Source organism: Leuciscus leuciscus (genome assembly GCF_965113295.1).
Source record: "Leuciscus leuciscus genome assembly, contig: SUPER_11_unloc_1, whole genome shotgun sequence".
NCBI classification, from domain to species: Eukaryota; Metazoa; Chordata; class Actinopteri; order Cypriniformes; family Leuciscidae; genus Leuciscus; species Leuciscus leuciscus.
In genome coordinates, this window is record NW_028118546.1 from 270,855 (window position 1) to 290,806 (window position 19,952).

At 36.2% G+C, this 19,952-nt stretch overlaps 1 protein-coding gene and 2 long non-coding RNA genes across 4 annotated transcripts in view; 2 read left to right on the forward strand and 1 right to left on the reverse strand.

The window, feature by feature from the left end:
• LOC309510013 (uncharacterized protein) overlaps positions 1–19,952 on the reverse strand; it is a gene marked incomplete at its 3' end in the record, with an annotated part of 1,894,646 nt that overhangs the window by 97,758 nt on the left and 1,776,936 nt on the right. Inside the window, exon 27 of the mRNA XM_082191149.1 lies at positions 12,968–13,138. Coding sequence (XP_082047275.1) covers positions 12,968–13,138 — 171 coding nt within the window. The remainder of the gene's footprint in view (positions 1–12,967; positions 13,139–19,952) is intronic.
• On the forward strand, positions 163–1,932 carry LOC309510041. Of its 2 annotated transcripts, XR_014210160.1 has the most exons (4): positions 163–624; positions 708–951; positions 1,057–1,140; positions 1,508–1,932. It is a non-coding gene; the product is annotated as an uncharacterized lncRNA (long non-coding RNA). The 2 variants fall into 2 exon arrangements; XR_014210161.1 differs by lacking the exon at positions 1,508–1,932 and having other exon boundaries at positions 1,057–1,230.
• On the forward strand, positions 1,963–2,714 carry LOC309510060. The gene is made up of 3 exons (XR_014210180.1): positions 1,963–2,217; positions 2,309–2,388; positions 2,470–2,714. It is a non-coding gene; the product is annotated as an uncharacterized lncRNA (long non-coding RNA).

Here is a 19,952-nt window from a genome sequence, read left to right on the forward strand (position 1 = left end):
CCTTAATTTTGACTTTAAAAATTGTGCAGGTACCCTGTAATACTCTAATGAGAGTTAGTAGACATGTAGGTGCAATTTTACTTGTAGACAACTGAATGTCTGTTGGGAGGAGCATTTTACTATTAAGATTTGAATAGTAAAATGTAAGTTACACACACACACACACACACACACACACACACACACACACACACACACACACACACACACACACACACACACACACACACACACACACATATACCAGCAGAGCCCTCAGGTACATATGGACATGCACAAGAAGAGTAATATATGTATTTATCACATTCAAATGTTTGGTGTTGAATATTATTATTTTATTTATTTATACCTTTTCCATTTTTTTGCCTTTATTGTTTGTCAGTCTGGTTGTGAGTGAGGAACCTGTTTGGAGGGATCCGTTTTATAATGGCAGTGTCATAAAAGAAAGAGGTAAAATACGATCAGATTTGGAAAAATCGAGTAACTAAGTTCTTTATCCTCCTCAGCTTTATGTGATTGTTCTCTGTATCTATCAGGAGCGGTTGTTCTGCGTCTGGCCAAGTCCTGGTTTCGTATCGGTTCACTGGAGATATTAACTAGAACTGGAGAGTTAGATGTCCTACGGTATATTAACTTTTACTTGGGAGATAATATTTTTTTTCTCACTCTTATTTGCTTTTTAATTTCTTTTTATCTTTTATTTTCAGGACATTGTTGGACTTTGTAATTAAAGAGCATTTTAAATCTATAGCAACAAATGACCCTGACAAGTATGTGGTGAGTATCTGTGTCTCTCTGCTGTTTAGCTGTAATACAAGATTATTTTATATTGTCTGATCAGTCTCACTATATTTGAATGGTTTTCATGTTGTGTGAAGGTGTTTTTCTCTCGAGTGCTGAATGAAACGGCACATTTAATCGCCCACTGGATGTCGGTTGGTTTTGCTCATGGTTAGTTCACTCTGCTTTACTTGTTTAGTTATCACATAGATTTATCATTATAAATCGAGCTTAATATGCAAAATGCACAACATCATGATCTGGATCTTCACACAGGAGTCTGTAACACAGATAACTTCAGTCTGCTTTCTATCACTTTTGATTATGGCCCATTTGGATTTATGGAATCATATGACCCAAGTATGTTTCTTTGTCTAACTTAAACTTTCATAATATTAGCAATCATCTTCCTATAAATTTAGTTTTTAAGCTTTTTGTCATATAACATTTCACACACACACACACACACACACACACACACACACACACACACTATTGTATGAATAGTAAGCTACTTTAGATCTACTATAAATTTTGTATATACTTACAGTATATACATGGGTTGAGGGGCATGATTAATTGCATAATTTTTTTAATCCATTACTTGTTTTATTTTACTTCATTATATTCTAATAAGTTAAAGTGAAACAGACAGCCATAATAATAACATATAATATTTGTATTGTTAAATGTGTGTTATTGCTCCAGCATTGTTTCCTCTGTATAGATTTTGTCCCCAACACGTCTGATGACGAGGGCCGGTACAGTATAGGAGCTCAGGCTAATGTTGGCCTGTTCAATCTACAGAAACTTCTAGAAGCTCTGAAACCACTGCTGACCTCAGATCAGCTTTCACAGTAAGAGATCCTTTTATTTTCTGTTGGTATTGGTCTGGAATAAATAAGGGTGATTCGTGTCAATTCATTTACTTCAGATCTCAGCAAATATTGAGAGAGTATCCACAAATCTACCATCAAAGGTGAGCCTGTCATTAGACAATATAGATCACTGTATTCCTCTCTGAGTCGTTCCTGATCTCACTTTACTGTTTCTGTTGTAGATTTCATGAGCTGTTCAAAGCAAAGTTGGGCTTTCTGGGAAATGAAGAAAAGGATTCATATGTGATTGCATTTCTTCTAAAGGTAAATATTAGCTGGATTGTTTTTTTTTCTCTGATTGTACTATAATTAATTCATTTTTTATTTATTTTAATTATATATTTAACAGCCAAACTGTCAGAAATAGTTAAGTTCAGTATGGAGTTAAATCAGTAGTAGATCACACAAATGGCAGCATTTCCTGAGAATGACCCATATAATGTTGTATGATGTGTGATGTGTTGAGCTAATGGAGGACACTGGAGCAGACTTCACTATGACTTTCAGACAGCTGAGTGAAGTGACCCTGTCCCGGCTTCAGAAGGGATCCTTTGCTCCGGTACGTTTCCTCTCCATTCACTCCCACAGCAGCCGCAATATCCATAATCATGATTTCAGTCCATTAACTGTGACTGTGTCTCTCTTGACAGTCTTTGTGGGCTCTTTCAGACCTCTCATCACACAAGCATTTCAGAGACTGGGTTCAGCTGTATTTACAGCGTCTGTCAAGGTAATGTTGCTGTAATGTAAACTCAAACTCTTTAGAGGATTAAAAATGAACATCACTTGATGTGTTAATCGTCTTCTTCAGGATAATGAGTGACTCAGATGAAGAACGGCAGCACAGAATGCAAGGTGTGTTTTTGTATATGTTATATGATGCAGTGTTATATATTATGTGTTTATATATTGTTACAGTAACACTACCGCTGAAATGTTCATGATTGGCAAGATTTGTTTTTGAAAGAAGTTTCTTATACTCACGAAGGCTGCATTTATTTAATCAAAAATACAATAAAAACAGTAATTTTGTATTACTACAAGATATTATTATAATGTGAGATTAGTACAATATAAAATAAATTATTCTATTTGAATATACAGTATTTGTGTAATTAATATATTTGTTCAGTTGAATGTAATTTATTCCTGTGATCATTTCTGATCAAGACTGGTTGCCCACTGAAGCTAAGCAGGGTTGAGTCTGGTCAGTACCTGGATGGGAGGCCTCCTGGGAAAACCAGGTTGCTGCTGGAAGAGGTGTTAGTGAGGCCAGTAGGGGGCGCTCACCCTGTGGTGTGTTTGGGTCCTAATGCCCCAGTATAGTGACGGGGACACTATACTGCCAAAAGAGCACCGTCCTTCGGACGAGACGTTAAACCGAGGTCCTGACTCTCTGTGGTCATTAAAAATCCCAGGATGTCCTTCGAAAAAGAGTAGGGGTGTAACCCCGGCATCCTGGCCAAATTTGCCCCATGGCCTCGGTCCATCATGGCCTCCTAATCATCCTCATATACTGACTGGCTTCATCACTGTCTCCTCTCCACCAGTAAGCTGAGGAAAATAAAAATCTTTTGTAATATTACAAATGTCTTTATTGTCCCTTTTAATGCATCCTTGCTGAATAATATTATTAATTTCTTTAAAAAAAAAGCCTTACTGACCGTAAATGTTTAAACGGTAGTGTGTGTTTTTTTACGATGTGTTATGTTGTATTTAATGTTATTAGTAATTTTTCTATTGTTCAGGAGTAAACCCACGGTATGTGTTGAGGAACTGGATGGCTGAATCTGCTATCAGAAAAGCAGAGAAAAATGACTTTTCAGAGGTATTATTACATGTGATGTCAAACTAATATACTGTCATGATCATGCTTATCATATATCTTAGAGTGTTTGCTTTAATATATTACTGTGAAATGAAGACTTGACAATTATACATACAATGTAACATCTTCAGACAGACCATTATGGCTTGTTGACAGTATGTTTGATGTATTTCTAGGTGACACTGTTGCAGAAGACTTTAATGGAGCCATTTATGGAGCAGGAAGAGGCTGAGAGAGCCGGATATGCCAGTAAACCTCCATCCTGGGCTCAGCAGCTGAGGGTCAGCTGTTCTTCCTAACTCAGGGTCCAATGAAAAAAAAATCACAAACTTCAGCATCATTTGAACCAAAAATATTGTTTATGACATTGTAATCACACTTCCTAATGGATGATCTGATTGGAGGATGCGCCATGTTTGATGTTATATATGTACATATGCATGTTATATATGGAGAATGGACATGGATGTCTTTTGTAATATTGCTGTTTCTGCATTTCTACAAAACTGCAAAAAACGTTTCATCATGCATCTCGTTTACTCCTGTTTAACAATTAGGCATGTCAAAATCTGTTAAACAGTTAACTGGAGGTGGTGGAGCTCCACCTGCAGATGCAAAGTTTTGGGGAGGAGGAGGAGGAGGTGGAGGAGGAGGAGGAGGAGGTGGAGGAGGAGGTGGAAGGGAGGTGATGGGGTCTGGAGGTGGTGGGGGGAGCGAGTCTCCCCCGTGAGGTGCAAAACTAGGAGGCGGTGGAGGAAGAAAGTCCGGGGGCAGCTCGGCATCTTCTGGAGGAGGTGGTGGTGGAGGCAGGTCATCCATGGGTGGAGGTGGGAAGGAGGATTGTGGGAATCGAGGTGGAGGAGGAAACTTGTTGACTTTGGTTGTGCTGGCAGGAGGAGCAGGGGGAGGAGGAGGCAACATGGGGTCGGGTGGTGGAGGAGGCAGGGTTTCCATTGAAGGCGGAGGTGGTGGGAAAGATGTTTGGTTGCCAGGACCCTTCAAAAACAAACCAAAAGTAGCATTCAGGAGCATTTCAGATAAATGATGAAATTACAAGGGGATTAAAACAACTCTACAGGAACCGTCACCCTTCGTAAAATATTAGTGTGCGTAATTTTACTGCTCTTGAAGTATACTTTAAATCTTTGAAGTATATTTAAAAATATATATTTTCAGATAATATATTATTAATTAAATAAAAGGCCACTATATGTGTATTTAAAGACACTGCACTTTCATGACTGTTTCTTAACAGAGTTTAGTGCAATTTTAAAAAGTGTACTTTGCAATCATGACAAATTAACAGTTATACTTTTTAAATTATGGTTTAGTAATCTTTTGCAGTACATTTATTTTGATATTGACAAACATACTAGAGCACATGCGAATTTGATTATAATTTCAACTGTAGTGTGTTATTCGTTAATACATTTAATGTTAATATATTTTAAATTTACCAATTGGCAACTTCATCATGACAAATGTGTAATTAAATATTGAAAACATGTCAAGTTTCAATAGAAATAAAATATGTATATTTTAGTTTACTATAAATGCTTCTCAGTACATTCGGCAGTAAACTTCATATTTCATTGAAAGTAGAAGTAATTATGAAATGTTATAAAATTATGTACTTAAGTGTGTTAATAAATTTAAACTATATTTTGTTTAATTGCAATTAACATGCAGTTAAATGTCTGAAAACATTATAGTTCACACTTCAGTATGGTCCATGAACTTATATTATTTATGGTATTATATTATGGTGTTCTTCATTACTAAGGCAACTGATAGATTTAGAGGTACCTTGGTGTCCTTTGGAAGCTGAGGAGCGTGTCCATTCGCAGCTTTGGCTGAAAGATAAACACAAAAATGTCATCAAAATCCTTTAATATATCAAGATCTATGATACATTTTATAACAATCTATTTAGCTCATTATCTCTACCTTTAGGTGTAGGAGAGGGTGTGGATGCACTGGAGGAGGCCTGGATAGTGCGGTTAGCCCAGCTTCCAGTGCCGGCTGCTTTCCTCACAGCGGCTTTCGTAGTTTTCATATAACTGCTTACCATACTATGACAAAATCATGACAAAACAAGACCATTAATAAGGTAGGTTTTCATTATTATAATTTTTTTTTGACAAAGTAGACAGCTCACAATAGGACCCAACACAATACAGCTACAATTTACAGTATGTTTTTGCATTGTAAACTATAATTTATAGTTTAATTTGCTGCATAAAGTTCAACTTAGTGTCTTCTTGCATTTATACAATAATTAATCATTATCTATTTTGGTTTTTGGTGTGTGGCCTGGTTTCTGCTCACCTTTGCAATACGTATCCCAGTCACCCACAGAGTCATGGTCAACTCATCATCACAACACAGATACTTGATGTATTGGGATTCTTTTTGAATTTGAGGATGCTGAAAGCAGATCACAGTGACCATATGAACATGACACACACCTGATATACACACCTGAGAAGGCCAAGATAATAACACTTCATTTAGTTGTTTTCGCTATTGTTTCCCTGTCATTCTCTACAGATTTGTGGAACCATTCATTTTTCAGGGGTTGAATCTTTAATCAATGTTTTTTTGTTCTCAAAACAACAAAGGGTTTGGTAACAACTTACTAGGGTTTTCAGTATTAGTTCATGCTTTGCTAATATTCATTTTTCTCCAAATGGACAGTTGGTGATATTAACATTGTTTTGATTACATATGTTATTGAGCTGCAGTTGCATAGCAGAGACAGTGGATGACACACTAAAATCACAATTTGATTGCCAGTGCCCCTCATGCCACACTTTAGGATTAGTCCTAAATATTGCTAAAATGAACCACAAAAATCTTTTGCTTTATAATTTTGAATTATTTCAAACATACAAAGAATGTATGTCCCTTTTCTGTTGGGGTCAGGGTTTAATTGTGCATGTATTACATTTATTGCATTTTTTGCGTTTTATTTCCCAATTGCTTGACAAACATAAAACACAGCCCACCCTAACCTAATCATAGCCTGAAACACCCTTGATGATTTGTCATGCTTTCTTAATGAGATGACTGAGATAACAAATGATTTTATGTGGGGAGGGAAAGGAGTTAAAATAGCAAGGAAACATTAATTGCAAGTTATAAAGAAGGAGGATTAGGATTGATTGACTTAGAAGTTAAAAAGAAGGCCATAAGGGTAAAAACGATGAAAAAGTATTTATGTGATAAAGTGGAGTATGGATGGAAAGGTTATATGAAGGATGTGCTGGACAAATGTAGTGGATGTGGGGAAGAAGGGCTTTTTATGGGATTGAAAAAGCCGATGTATGACAAAATGCCGCTGTTTTATCAGGAAGTGCTAAGTGTGTGGGCAGAGGTCATATACAGAAATATACAGTATGAGTGTGAAAATATAAATCAAGTTTTAAAACAACCGATATTTTTATATCCAAATTTTAGAATGAAAGAGAGAGTGTTTTATGACAAATTGTATATTTGTACAAATTGCCTCTGTAGCAGATAATGGCAAAATACACCTCTATGCAGACGATACAGTATTATATTGTTCCGCCCCCACTCTAGCTCAAGCTTATCAATCACTACAGCAGTCTTTTAATTTATTACAGACCATCTTCATTGAACTTAGGCTGGTATTAAACGTTGGTAAAACTAAAGTGATGCAGTTCACAAAGTCTCGCACTGTACCCGCATCAACCGCCCTAGCCATTTCCACACTAGATGGGAAGTGTGTTGAAAATGTTTCATCTTATAAATATCTTGGTCTGTGGATTGATGAAAAGCTAACCTTCAAAGTTCATATTGAAAAATTAGTGAGAAAACTTAGAGTAAAACTCGGCTTTTATTTTAGAAATAAATCCTGTTTTACTCTCCAAGCTAGGAGGAAATTGATCAGTGCCACTTTCTTACCAGTCTTGGACTATGGGGATGTTATTTATATGCACGCTGCCTCTACCACGCTGTATATACTTGACACAGTCTACCATGGTGCATTACGGTTCATTACTAATGCCAAGTCACGCACTCATCACTGTCGTCTTTATGAGGCAACTGGCTTTAGCTCTTTAGGTCTGCGTAGATGGTTCCATTGGCACATTTTTATTTTTAAAACTATTAATGGTAATTTACCCAGCTATCTTACTAGTTTGTTGACCAGGAATCATTACCTTTACAATCTCCGCTCCGTTGACATTCTGGCTCTAAATATCCCGCGTGTAACAACTGAATTTGGTAAGACTGCTTTTAGTTATGCTGCTCCTTGGTGTTGGAATTTACTCCAAAAAGTTTTGAAGCTTTCGTTTCTTATCCCTCTTGAACATTTTAAACAATTACTTAAACAATCCAAAATTGAACAATGCACATGTTTTCAATGAGCCTTTTATGTTATTTTACATTGTTTTATATGTACTGTAGATCAGTTTGTTTTTTTGTTTTTTTGTCTGTTTTGTGATTCTGTGTAACCTGTGTAATTGTTGCCCCAGGGCTCCCTTGTAAAAGAGATTTGACTATCTCAATGGGACATCACCTGGTAAAATAAAGGATAAATAAAAAAAAATAAAAATAAAAAATATGAAAGCAGGAGTGAGACAAGTTAAGGATATAGGATATAGCATATGATGTAAGAGGGTTCTTACCTAATAGAGCCTTATATGATTGTGTTTCGGAGTGGGATGATGAAATCGAAATGTCAAAAGTGGACTCGATGTGTGAAAATATTAAGACAAGTCTGCCCAGAGCCTGGGTAGAGAGTATTGAAAATGAAACTGTTAAACCTGGGGAATGGGGATTGCCAGATTTGTATTTTAGAGTTTGTGGTTGCGCAATAAAGACTCTGGATATATGCGGTACAAAGAAATCTCCTCTCACAATAGGCCAATGTCTGGGTATCTGAGAGAAAAACCTGGGCTGCGTTTCCCAAAGCATTGTGAGATAAGTTGATCGTAGAGGACATTGGTGGCAAATGGTCTTCACGATCAACTTCACAATGCTTCTGGGAAACGCAGCCCTGGACTGGAGCTCAGAGCCACTGCAGAGAGAATTACACAGAGCTGGCCAGTGAAATGAGACAACAGATACTCACTGTCACACATGCCTGGTATTATTATGGTTACAGTTATAATGCATGGATTGATTTGCACAGAAACAGAGTTTGATCAGATCAGAGAAGCTCTTCCTGCACATATTCAAGGTAATGTTCCACAATGGTTTCAGTGTCCCAGGACAGCAGTGAGCTCAACACTGCACAGCTGTGTCTTTAAAACACTTTGGCCAGTGGACAAATGAGAGCTACTTTTGACAGTTTGCATTTCTTCTATTACAGTGGTGAGATATTATACCTTCTATAATAAGAATAAATGAATAAACATCATGTTACACACAAAAACAAGCAAACTGTAAATTCAATAATCTTTTATGCTCTGTCTTCTGTTTGCTTTCTTGTGAACATGATGATCATCAGATTGACCCATCATTTCAGATGAATATGATCATTTTGTGCAGGCTAAATAGGTCTTCATCCAAAATGAACGTTATCTTATTACATTCAAATTATTATGTAAATACACTGTACAAAAAACAGTTTTTTTTTTTTTTACTGATCGGTGATGGGACCGAGAGTGAAACTTACAGTCCTAGTAAGAATCATGAGCAGTTAAACTCGCTGTTCTCCAGAAAAATCCTCCAGGTTTTGCACATTTTTAGGTTTTCCAGAATCTTCTGCATATTTGACACCTTTCCAACAATGACTGTATGATTTTGAGATCCATATTTTTACATTAAGGACAATTGAGTGACTCGTACACAACTATTACAAAAGGTAAAAACATTTACTGATGCTCAAGGAGGAAACAATGTATTAAGAGCAGGGGGTGTAAACTTTAAACAGGATTATGATGATGTGTACATTTTGTTTAAAGATCATCTTTTTTTTTTCATCCAGTACTGCCCTTCAGAAGCGAATACTTCCCGGTTTCACAGACAAAATAATTACAATTTATCCTGTTCATGGAATTTAAAAAGTTTACACACCCCAGCTTTTAATGCATTGTGTTGCATCAGTAAAAAAATTTTTTTTATATATATATATATATAACAAATATTTTACTAAAATATTAAACTAAATGTTTACTAAAAACTAAAAAAACATTTTTTTCTTCAAGAAATACTGTGTAAAACTGATGTTATTAAAATAATATGCAGGGGAAAACCAAGTCCTATGTTTGGTGGACCCTTTGTGTTACAAACCTTATTAATATTCCAAAGTATTCTAAATTATTTAGATTAGGTTACAAAGCTTGTGTAATCTAACGAAATATGTTACAAATTACTGTATTTTGTAATCTTTAGTAAATAATCTACTTACAATATAGTGTCTCCAGTTTATAATGTGGATCATTCTTCAGATCAGAGAGAAGCTTCACGGCTGATTCTCCTAGTTTATTCCCAGTCAGATCCAGATATCTCAGGTGTGAGGGGTTTGATCTCAGAGCTGAAGCCAGAGCAGAACAACCTTCATCTGTGACTCCACAACGACACAACCTGTAGAGAACAATGACACACTCTTCACTCTCTCAGTTCAGATCAGTTTAGCAGTGAATCCATTATTAAAGAGAAAATACAAACTTAAAGCACAAATAAAATTTTTTGATGGATCATTGGACTGAGATCTAAAATGTCAAAGAGCTCAAAACGTGATTATTAAACATCTAGTCTTTAGATCTGTACTAATACAGTACGTATGGAGTAATGATTTGTTTTAATCGTGTAAAGAATATTTAAAAAAACAGTCCCTGCAGAAAGATGAACGTGATGAACTGCAAGAATAAATCCAGCATGTTCTTCATTTCTCAGTTCTGAATGTGTTGAGATCGAGTCGGTTTAAAATCAAGAGACTGAAGTGTTGATTGTGATGTGACAGTGTGTATTTCAGTGACTCAGTCCTGCAGAATCATGTTCCTGAAGAGCAGCTCATGTGTTCAATCTGTAAGAATTGATCAATTAGGAAATGCCGGACAGTCTGTTTGGGGAGCACCCAGACCCTGAGAGGACAAAGGACCTCTCTGGAAATTACCATTTGAACTCAGCATTTGTGAGGCAAAGTTACACCTCAGAACACATCTCTCCTCCTCTTCCTCACTCCCCCTCTCTCATGCTGAGACCACATGTAAATCACCCAAGAAAATGTATAGTTTAATGTGAATGATTATCACAGAGTATTTTTCATGTTTGGTATCATTTAAAATGTCACAGTGCGACTGGTACAAATGTCTCGTTTCCAAATAAGTAAAACAAAAGGTAATAAGGTTTTTGAGAGTTTATGGATAACTAGCACACTAGGAGGGGTTGGCCTCTAGACAAATGGTCTCCCTACACCCAAAGGTGTAACCTCTGAATGCAAATTTCCATTGTTAAAAGATATTTCCAAGTGAAAGAGGTCCTGGCTATTTAATGAAATGCAGCAGGGAATTCAAGGCCTTTTTCTGTACCTCAGATTCGCCCGTGAGGCTGAGAGAGAGAGAGATCTTCAGCCTCATGTATTTCTTATTGTTGGCAGGCATGAAAACAGGTCAGGGGTAAAAAAGGTGAGAAGGATGCGGCAGCAAAAAATCCAATCCAATCAACTTATATATATATATATATATATATATATATATATATATATATATATATAGAGAGAGAGAGAGAGAGAGAGAGAGAGAGAGAGTGCTTTTTAATGTTAAATTCATCAATCTGGTGAAAATGATTTTAGTTACAGTGTCTGTCTACATTACTACTACATAATAATAGTTATAATATTAATCCCATGATAGTAATAGCCATATATTGTAAAACAAATGCACTGAAAAATAAAGGAAACTTTCATAATTAGTTTTGTACTAATTTCTATACTTGAAAGAGTATATTTCTATACTTCACATTAAAGGTGTGATTGGGCTAGCCCAGTGTCAATCAAGAAAAGAACCAAATGGGCCGCTGATCTACGTGTTTCATGGGGTGTCAGAAAAAAAAAACTAACGCTGACTTTTTATTGACCAATGCATTACGCACTAACCAAGCGCCGCCAATTAAAGCAGCACTCAGTTACTGTGTCCAAATTCAGGGTCTACATCCTTCGGAGTACTCATTTGAAGGATGTTACGTCACAGCGCCGCGACGAAGGCTGTCCAAATTCGTAGGATCCTTCAAATGCGGCCCACAAATACGTCCTCATTTTCCCCGAATTGGAAGGATGGGTGTGGTGGATCCTTTCCCGTCCTACCTATCCCATAATTCTTTTCGGCAGAGCGTAATGGCGGACGAAGCGAGCGGTAGCGGAGTGGGAGAGGGAGAGGAGTATGCTTTTCGATGTAAGTTTTTTAAAAACTGGGTTTAAAAAAAAAAAAAAAAATTTTCAGTGGTTGTCTAGTTAGGCATTTTGTTTTAGCGTTAAGCATTTTTTTTACATTTGTACGTTTATATGTAAAAAAAACAACATTACTTTCGTAAACTAGCTTCTTCCTTACTGCCTGTGTGAATATCCCCTTACACACAGCTAATTTGTTAGTGATTGAAGGTGTTTTTAACGCTTCTAGGGACGAAAGAGCAGACAGAAGTGTTTATGTCACGGTTGCTAGGCGACAGGATATGAGCAACGGGTAAGGGAGGGAACTGAAAGAAGGGTAGGCTGTCCAAATTCACAAACACCGACTTCCGGGTTTTGCGGTCGTCGGAGGACCCCTCCTCCTTCAACCGGGTAGGAAGGATCCTAAGGAGGATGCAGACCCTGAATTTGGACACAGCCAGTAGCTTCGGGACTTCTTCGCTGTATTCTCGCTTTTTGCTCGCAGGTTTCTCTCTAGAGCTCCCCCCACAGCTTCGGAATAGATATTTGACAACACTGTTGTAAAAACTCGTTGGTGATTCTCAGACACCAGAGGCTATAGATTAACGACATCAAAGCAGATGGGTCGTTCTTTAAAACGTCTTCTTCATTCGGGTTCGGACAGCGTGAGGGAGCGCAATAATGACAGCATTTTAGCAGATTTCTTTTGGCCGTAAAGCAATTGTTTACATCGCGAGACCTGATATCACGCGAGACTTCCTGACGCAGCGGCCGGCGGCCCGCCGGCTCAAAGTTGCAAGTGCGGATTTTCCGCTCACGGGCACCAGGGGGGTGCGAAACGACCACCATTCAACCCGAAATAAGTAATATAACCATTCCAATGACTCCGAAGCTGTTCAGTTAAGGTAAAAAAAGTTACTTAGTTCACCTTTAATCAAAAAATACTTTGCCTCGAGAAAAGGACAGTAACAAGTTAAGACCTTCCGCGCTGGTCGGATGCCGGACTTTGGGACGATTTAGCGTGAGCTTACAAATCACTTACAGTTCAATAAGCTCAATAACACAGCAGCAGAAAAAGGCTGAACATTTCAAATATAGGAGACTTTACATTGTGTTTCATGTGTGAGTCATATATGATCTTACCACAGTGTGTCCAGTTTACAGTGAGGATCCTCCCGTACAGCAGAGAGCAGATGAACTGAATCTCCTAGTTTATTCTCAGACAGATTCAGATCTCTCAGGTGTGAGGGGTTTGATCTCAGAGCTGAAGCCAGAGCAGAACAACCTTCATCTGTGACTCCACAATCCATCAACCTGTAGAGAACAATGACACACTCTTCACTCTCTCAGTTCAGATCAGATCAGTTTAACACAAGGGTCCGCAGCCGTACTGCAGGGGGTCCGTCAATTAATGCTTGATCACAAATAATTTTTTGTTAAAAAATTAAAACATGGGTAAAAAACATCACAAAGTCAAATTTAAATATAAGCACTCTCAAACGAATGCAAGATCTTCCTCAAACAATCTTCATCTGTGACTCCACAATATTTCAACCTGTAGAGAACAATGACGCTGTGTAAACAGTAGGGCTGTCCCCGACTATGGATTTTCATAGTCGAATCAGAATCGTCATGTCTTGCCTATAGTCGACTAATAGTTGAATCATGTGTATGGGGGTGGGGCTGGGGGCGGGGCTTTAACGTTTCAAAGCCGCGATGTACAGAAAATCACACAAAGATATAGAAGAAAATGTATAAAAACATTTTTGATCAATAAAACTAAGAAATAACATAAATAACTCCAGAAAGACCACACTGCAGATTTGCATTTCACATGCAAATCAAATTAAATCGGCTAAATTACCTGTGCGAGCAGGCCAGCCTACAGCACAACATCGATGCACCGAAAAAATAAACAATTAAGTTACTAAATTAAATTAGAACAGAATATAACTTTCTAATAAATAAAAATACAAAACGAAATAAATCAGAATCAAGTCACAGGATGAGGAGCAAATGTGTGCAAAATGCCTAAAGTGCAGGGGAACATATATTCAAAACACAAGCCACAAATAGTTAGATTAGATAACCCTGACAGATCAATAAATAAAATTAAAATAAAGAAATAATTAAAATAACGATAGTAGCCAGAATTTTCAACTTTGTCTTTTTAACTGCAGAAACAGCAATAAATGCTAAACTGGAGTGGCAGTCTTTTTAGCTAAACATGTTCACAGCATCCAAAAATAAAATTAGAACCGGCTGAAAAGTTTTGAAATCACTTGTACCTGATCGAGAGAACAAATCCTGAACGTCTTTCACTCTGTCTGTCCGTTGGAGTCTTTACAAATTGTGCGCGCGGATAAAATACATTCTAACGTGAAACCCAGTCTATGGTGAAACATGTTAACGTTGGCCGGCAGAAGTGCGATCATGGTTTTCCTGATGCTAAATCCAGCCTTGGAGAATATCCTTTCTAATCGTGTACATCCACACTTTAGATTTTCTTATCCCAGACATTGTTAAAGATTTAAATCCTTGCCGCGAAGACACTCCTCTGTCGGTCACGGATTGAAAGTGAAACTTAAATCTGTCACGGGGTGTTTGGATTTATTCACGCACGTTAAAAAATATTTATTAAAAGCTTCTTTCTTTGCACATTTTTATATAGGCCTACAGCATTATCATAATAGGCTGAATATTAACATATTTACATAAAAGCTAGTTCAATGTGAAATCAGACATTGAGCGTCCTCATATAGCCAAAGTGGCATGATCCTCGTTTCATAACACCTCTGCGAAGATTCGACCGTGAGATCGGTAGTCGAATCAGGCTCCTCCTATCGAAGCATCGAATCTTCGACTATTCGGGGTCACCCCTAGTAAACAGTGTGTAAAATGACCATTTTATTAAAGATTGCAATGTGTGATGTGATTTGAATGTAGTGACAAGCAATGCCACTATATCCTACACTGCTTTATAAAGGATGCCGGTTCTCCATGAACTTGAGGAGAAACTGAGGGACAAATGCCATGCAGTGCTGTAACTATGGAGTGATAAAGAGATAACATTAATAACACCTGAAGTGTAACTTTATCAATTAAATGTACTATATTTTAGTTCAATAATATTAATTTCATATTTTGAAGATATCTTTGTTTCTAAATATTTGTCCAATAATGATCCATTAATGGCCATTTAAAATAATATTTTTTTCTAATATGTTTATTACTTATATTACAATTAGATTTCATGCTTAGCATTTAGCATGCTAATATATGCTATTGCTAATTAATAGTTTCGTAGCAATCTAATACAATCTTATAACTCAGTCATGTGACACAAATATAAGAAATTGAATGAATTAATCCAGTTAGGGAACCATATTAAAATGACTTTAAAACTTCTTCATCGGGTTACTTGGAAATGACTTGATTCCACGATGTTGACATTATGTGAACAAATTATCTTTGTTGAACTTAATTGGTTCATGTGGAACTGATGTGCATGATTCAATCATTTAAATCCAACACACTTTTTCAGTGCATTGTTTTCTGTATTTTAAAACGAATTTTGGATTTACTGTAAATCCCTCTGGTCCTCTTCGTTTAGGGGTCACACTTGGCTCCTTCGCGGTCAAAAGTGACCGAAGCCTTAAAATGTAATTTTTTTTTGCTTTTTTTTTTTTTCAGGAAAACCAATGTAATATATTTTTGTTCAATAATATTTTTTTATTATTATTTCGAATTTAGAAAGGTTTCTATGGTACTATGCAATAATTATAAATAAAAAAAATTATGAGCATTTTGTTCCATTAGAATTCATATTTTTATTTGTATTATTATTATTTTTCAATAAATGCAACATGTCACATTAGTGCAGGCCTTTAAAATCCATTTTTTGAAGTGAGAAAAGCGTCATCCAGTGGCGTTAAAAAGTAAAAACTTGTGTAATGTCGTGTAACCGCCTGTAGGCTGTACTGTTGCTCACTATATAAATACATAGAGAGGCTTTTTGATTCCCATTGTTTTTTTTAGACATGATTTCTCCATTTTATTCGTTTTTTTTTTTTTTTTTGGATATATATTAGACATTCTAAAAGACTATTTTTGTCAAGTTTTAGATAATTTTGTTACATAAGTATCAGGTTTTGCATTATGATTACAATCAAACAATAATGTTTGGTTAGAAAAGGAACACAATGCAAGCATTTTTGTTAATCAGTATTTGATCATTAAAAAAATCTAACAAAATAAGGGATGGATAGTGATAATTCAAAACACTTTATACAGACATTTTGCAATTAATTGGTATTTTATTCAGTTTAATTCTATAAATGGTAATAAAACTTCAGAAGGGAACAGCAATTATGATCCAACAGCAAAAACAATAAAATAACAACAGCAAACAATCATTATCAAACTGTAGGTTAAAAAACAGGAATAAAAATGTAATTATAATAATAAATATTATTTTAACTATGTACATACAAACTGTAATTATTTTATGTATTGTTGCATATGCAGCAGATATCAGGAACACCTATTAGGCTAAAATAAGACCAAACAATTATTATTTGTTTGTTTGTTTGTGTTTGTTTGTGTTTGTTTGTGTGTGTGTGTGTGTGTGTGTGTGTGTGTGTGTGTGTGTGTGTGTGTGTGTGTGTGTGTGTGTGTGAGAGTGAGAGAGAGAGAGATCTTTTGTATTTTTTAATTTATTGATTTTATTTCGCATATTCTCAAAGTTTGCTGTTGCAGTCTTACCAGTTAATTTCTTTGTGTGTGTGTGTGTGTGTGTGTGTGTGTGCGCGCGCATTTGAGCGAGAGTCTCTTTTGTATTTTTCTTCATTTATTGATTTTATTTTGCATATTATCAAAATTTGCTGTTGCAGTCTTACCAGATCATTTCTCTCTCTGTGTGTGTGTGTGTGTGTGTGTGTGTGTGTGTGTGTGAGTGTGTGTGCGAGTGTGTGTGCGAGTGTGTGTGCGTGTGTTTGAGCGAGAGAGAGTCTCTTTTGTATTTTCTTCATTTATTGATTTTATTACGCATATTCTCAAAATTTACTGTTGCAGTCTAACTAGTTCATTTCTCTCTGTATCTGTGTGTGTGTGTGTCTGTGTTTGTTAATTTACAGTATGCATATTCCATAACAACCCGGCCCTCTACAAGAGTTTTAAACATTCCAAGCAAATCAGCATCTTCTCCTTCATTCTTACATGTATGGGATTTTAAAATAGACAGCTTTGCCTGTCCCACAAGAAAATTACCAAGTGTACATTGTACCTTCCATTCTTTCTTATACTTCACACCAAAAATGAACATATTTTTTGTAAACATAAAACCAAGCTTAGTAAACATTTTATCCAACAATTCAAACAAAGGAATTAATCTTGAACAATCACAAAAAAAATGAAAAACAGTATCGAGAATATTGCAAAAAGGCATGCAGATAAAACCATCTCATTAAATTTTGATACAAAACTGTTAGTTGCCGCACAATGGAGTACTCTCCACTGGAGGTCCCCAGACCTCTTAGGAATGGGGGGCTTATACAAACACCTCCATGATGGAGTTATTTCCGAAGAAATTGATAGATGTTCTCTCCATTTAGTATCAACACATCTTTTCAATTGAGTATAAAACAAGGATTTCACACACATACAATACAATATCTTTTTGCCAACATTATGAAACAATACATCTTCAAATCTTTTCAATAAAGTATCATTTAAATCTTCATCCAAATCAAGACTTATATTAACTCGAAGATCTGGAAAAATCATAGGCCTTTCATCATTCTCAATAAAATTGTTTACATAGGTCAAGAAAGACTGAGGAAAAGATTTTTTAAGATCTCCAATTATCCCTTCAACACATCTTTCTGATCTAAGCCCAACTCTATTAGCTATAGATTTAGCCGTATACCATTGACCCTTTGAAAAATCTATTAAATATTTTACAGTAGCTATTCCTGTGTTTAAAAACTTGTCAATTACTGAACTCAGAATGGAAGAATTCCTTTTAAAGAGAGGATTAAAAAACAATGGTTCTAAAACACCATAATGTTTATCATCATCTCTCAATTTTTTAAACATTTGCCAGGCCTTTAATACAGTTACATAAAAGTTAGAAGAAGAAACACTTACTCTTGGATTTGGATTTTGGACAGATTTTTCAATTAGGAATAACTGCTTAGCTAATCCAACTCCCCCAATACTTTGTAAAACAGACAAACCTAATGCAATCCAGGGTATCTTATCTGAACAATATAATAGCCTTTGTAATGTTTGAAACCTCATTGTCTTAACTCTCGCCTCCAGATTTATAAGTCCTTGACCACCTTCTACAACTGGGAGATACAAAACTCCAGGAGGAAGCCAATGATAACCATCCCAAAAGAATTTAACAAAGACTTTTTGAATACCAGTCAATAACTCTTCAGGGGGATTCAACACTGTAAATCTGTGCCACAACATTGAGGCTGCCAGATTATTAACGATTAAACATCTCCCTCTGAAAGATAACCTCGGGAGAATCCATCTCCACTTCTGTAGTTTCCCCACAATTTTATCAACTAATCCTTCCCAATCATTTTTCATATAAGTATCAGATCCTAAATATACCCCAAGAACTTTAAAACCATCTTTGATCCATTCACATTGTTGTGGGATTTGAGGAGGATCTATATCCCTCCACTCGCCTAACAGAAGGGATGTACATTTATCCCAATTGATTCTAGCAGATGTAGCTTTTTGAAAAGTTTTCAAACTAGAAGTCAAAGCAGCCATATCATCAATGTTCCTTATGAAAACAGTTATATCATCAGCATAAGCTGTGAGTTTTACAGGTGGGATCTCTGGAAAACCAGGAATACAGAATCCATATAGTCGTTTCCTCAAATGTGACAACAAAGGCTCAATAGAAATTGAATATAGAAGTCCTGAAAGAGGGCATCCTTGTCGTATACCTCTTGTTACTGCAAAAGGTCTAGTTAGACAACCATTAATCTTAAGCATACTAGATGTTTCACTGTAAAGCAGTTTAATACAAGAGACAAATTGTGGTCCAAAGCCAAAGGCCTTCAGAGTCTTTAGTAAATAAAAGTGATCCACTCTGTCAAAAGCTTTTTCTTGATCTAAAGATAAGAGTCCAATATCAATTTGATGTTTTTTAGCAACTGCAATAATGTCTCTTAGCAAAAACAAGTTGTCGAAAATTGTCCGCTCAGGGATACAGTATGACTGATCTTCATGAATTATAGTTGCCATACATTTCTTCAACTTATTAGTTATAGCTTTTGACAGTATCTTAAAATCAGTACACAGCAACGACACAGGGCGCCAATTCTACAAAAGTCCAAGATCTCCTTTCTTAGGGATTAATGTCAACACTGCCCTCCGACAGCTTAGGGGTAAAACACCTTGATTAAAGGACTCCAAAAAAACATCATACAAATCATGTCCAATCACATTCCAAAAGCTTTTAAAAAACTCAGCAGAGAGATCATCCACACCAGAAGATTTGCCACTGTTCAGCTCTTGCACAGCACTTAAAAGCTCATCAAAAGTCAAGAATTCTTCCAATTCCATCTTTTCTTCTTTAGACAACTGTGGAAGATCTAGAAGAAGTTCTTCAACTGCTACTTCATCACAAAATTCGGACTGATAAAGTTTTTCATAAAAAGAAATAGCAGAAACTATCATTTCTCGTTGATTGGTTATTTCTTTGCCATTAGGAAGTTTCAGTTTGTGAAAAAATTTCTGCTCTTTAGATTTTTTTCTCCAGTCCGAAAAAAAAAAGCAGTTGGAGCATCCATTTCATTGCACTTCACATATCTTGTTCTGACAAGTGTCTCCTTCTCCTGCTCTTCCAATAAATCCTTCAAAAGGCCTTTGTTCTCTTTAATGATATCACCTCCTCCCTGATTGCGGAGGCTTTGTTGAAGAATTTCTTGCTCTATCATCTTCATCTTCACTTTCAAGTTCTCAGTATTATTTGCTGTGTATTGTTGACAAAAAACCTTTATCTGGACTTTTCCCAGATCCCACCATTGACTAAGAGATGAATAACTACCTCTCTCTTCTCTCCAAGACTTCCACAAAAGACCAAAAGAGTGCACAAAGATGT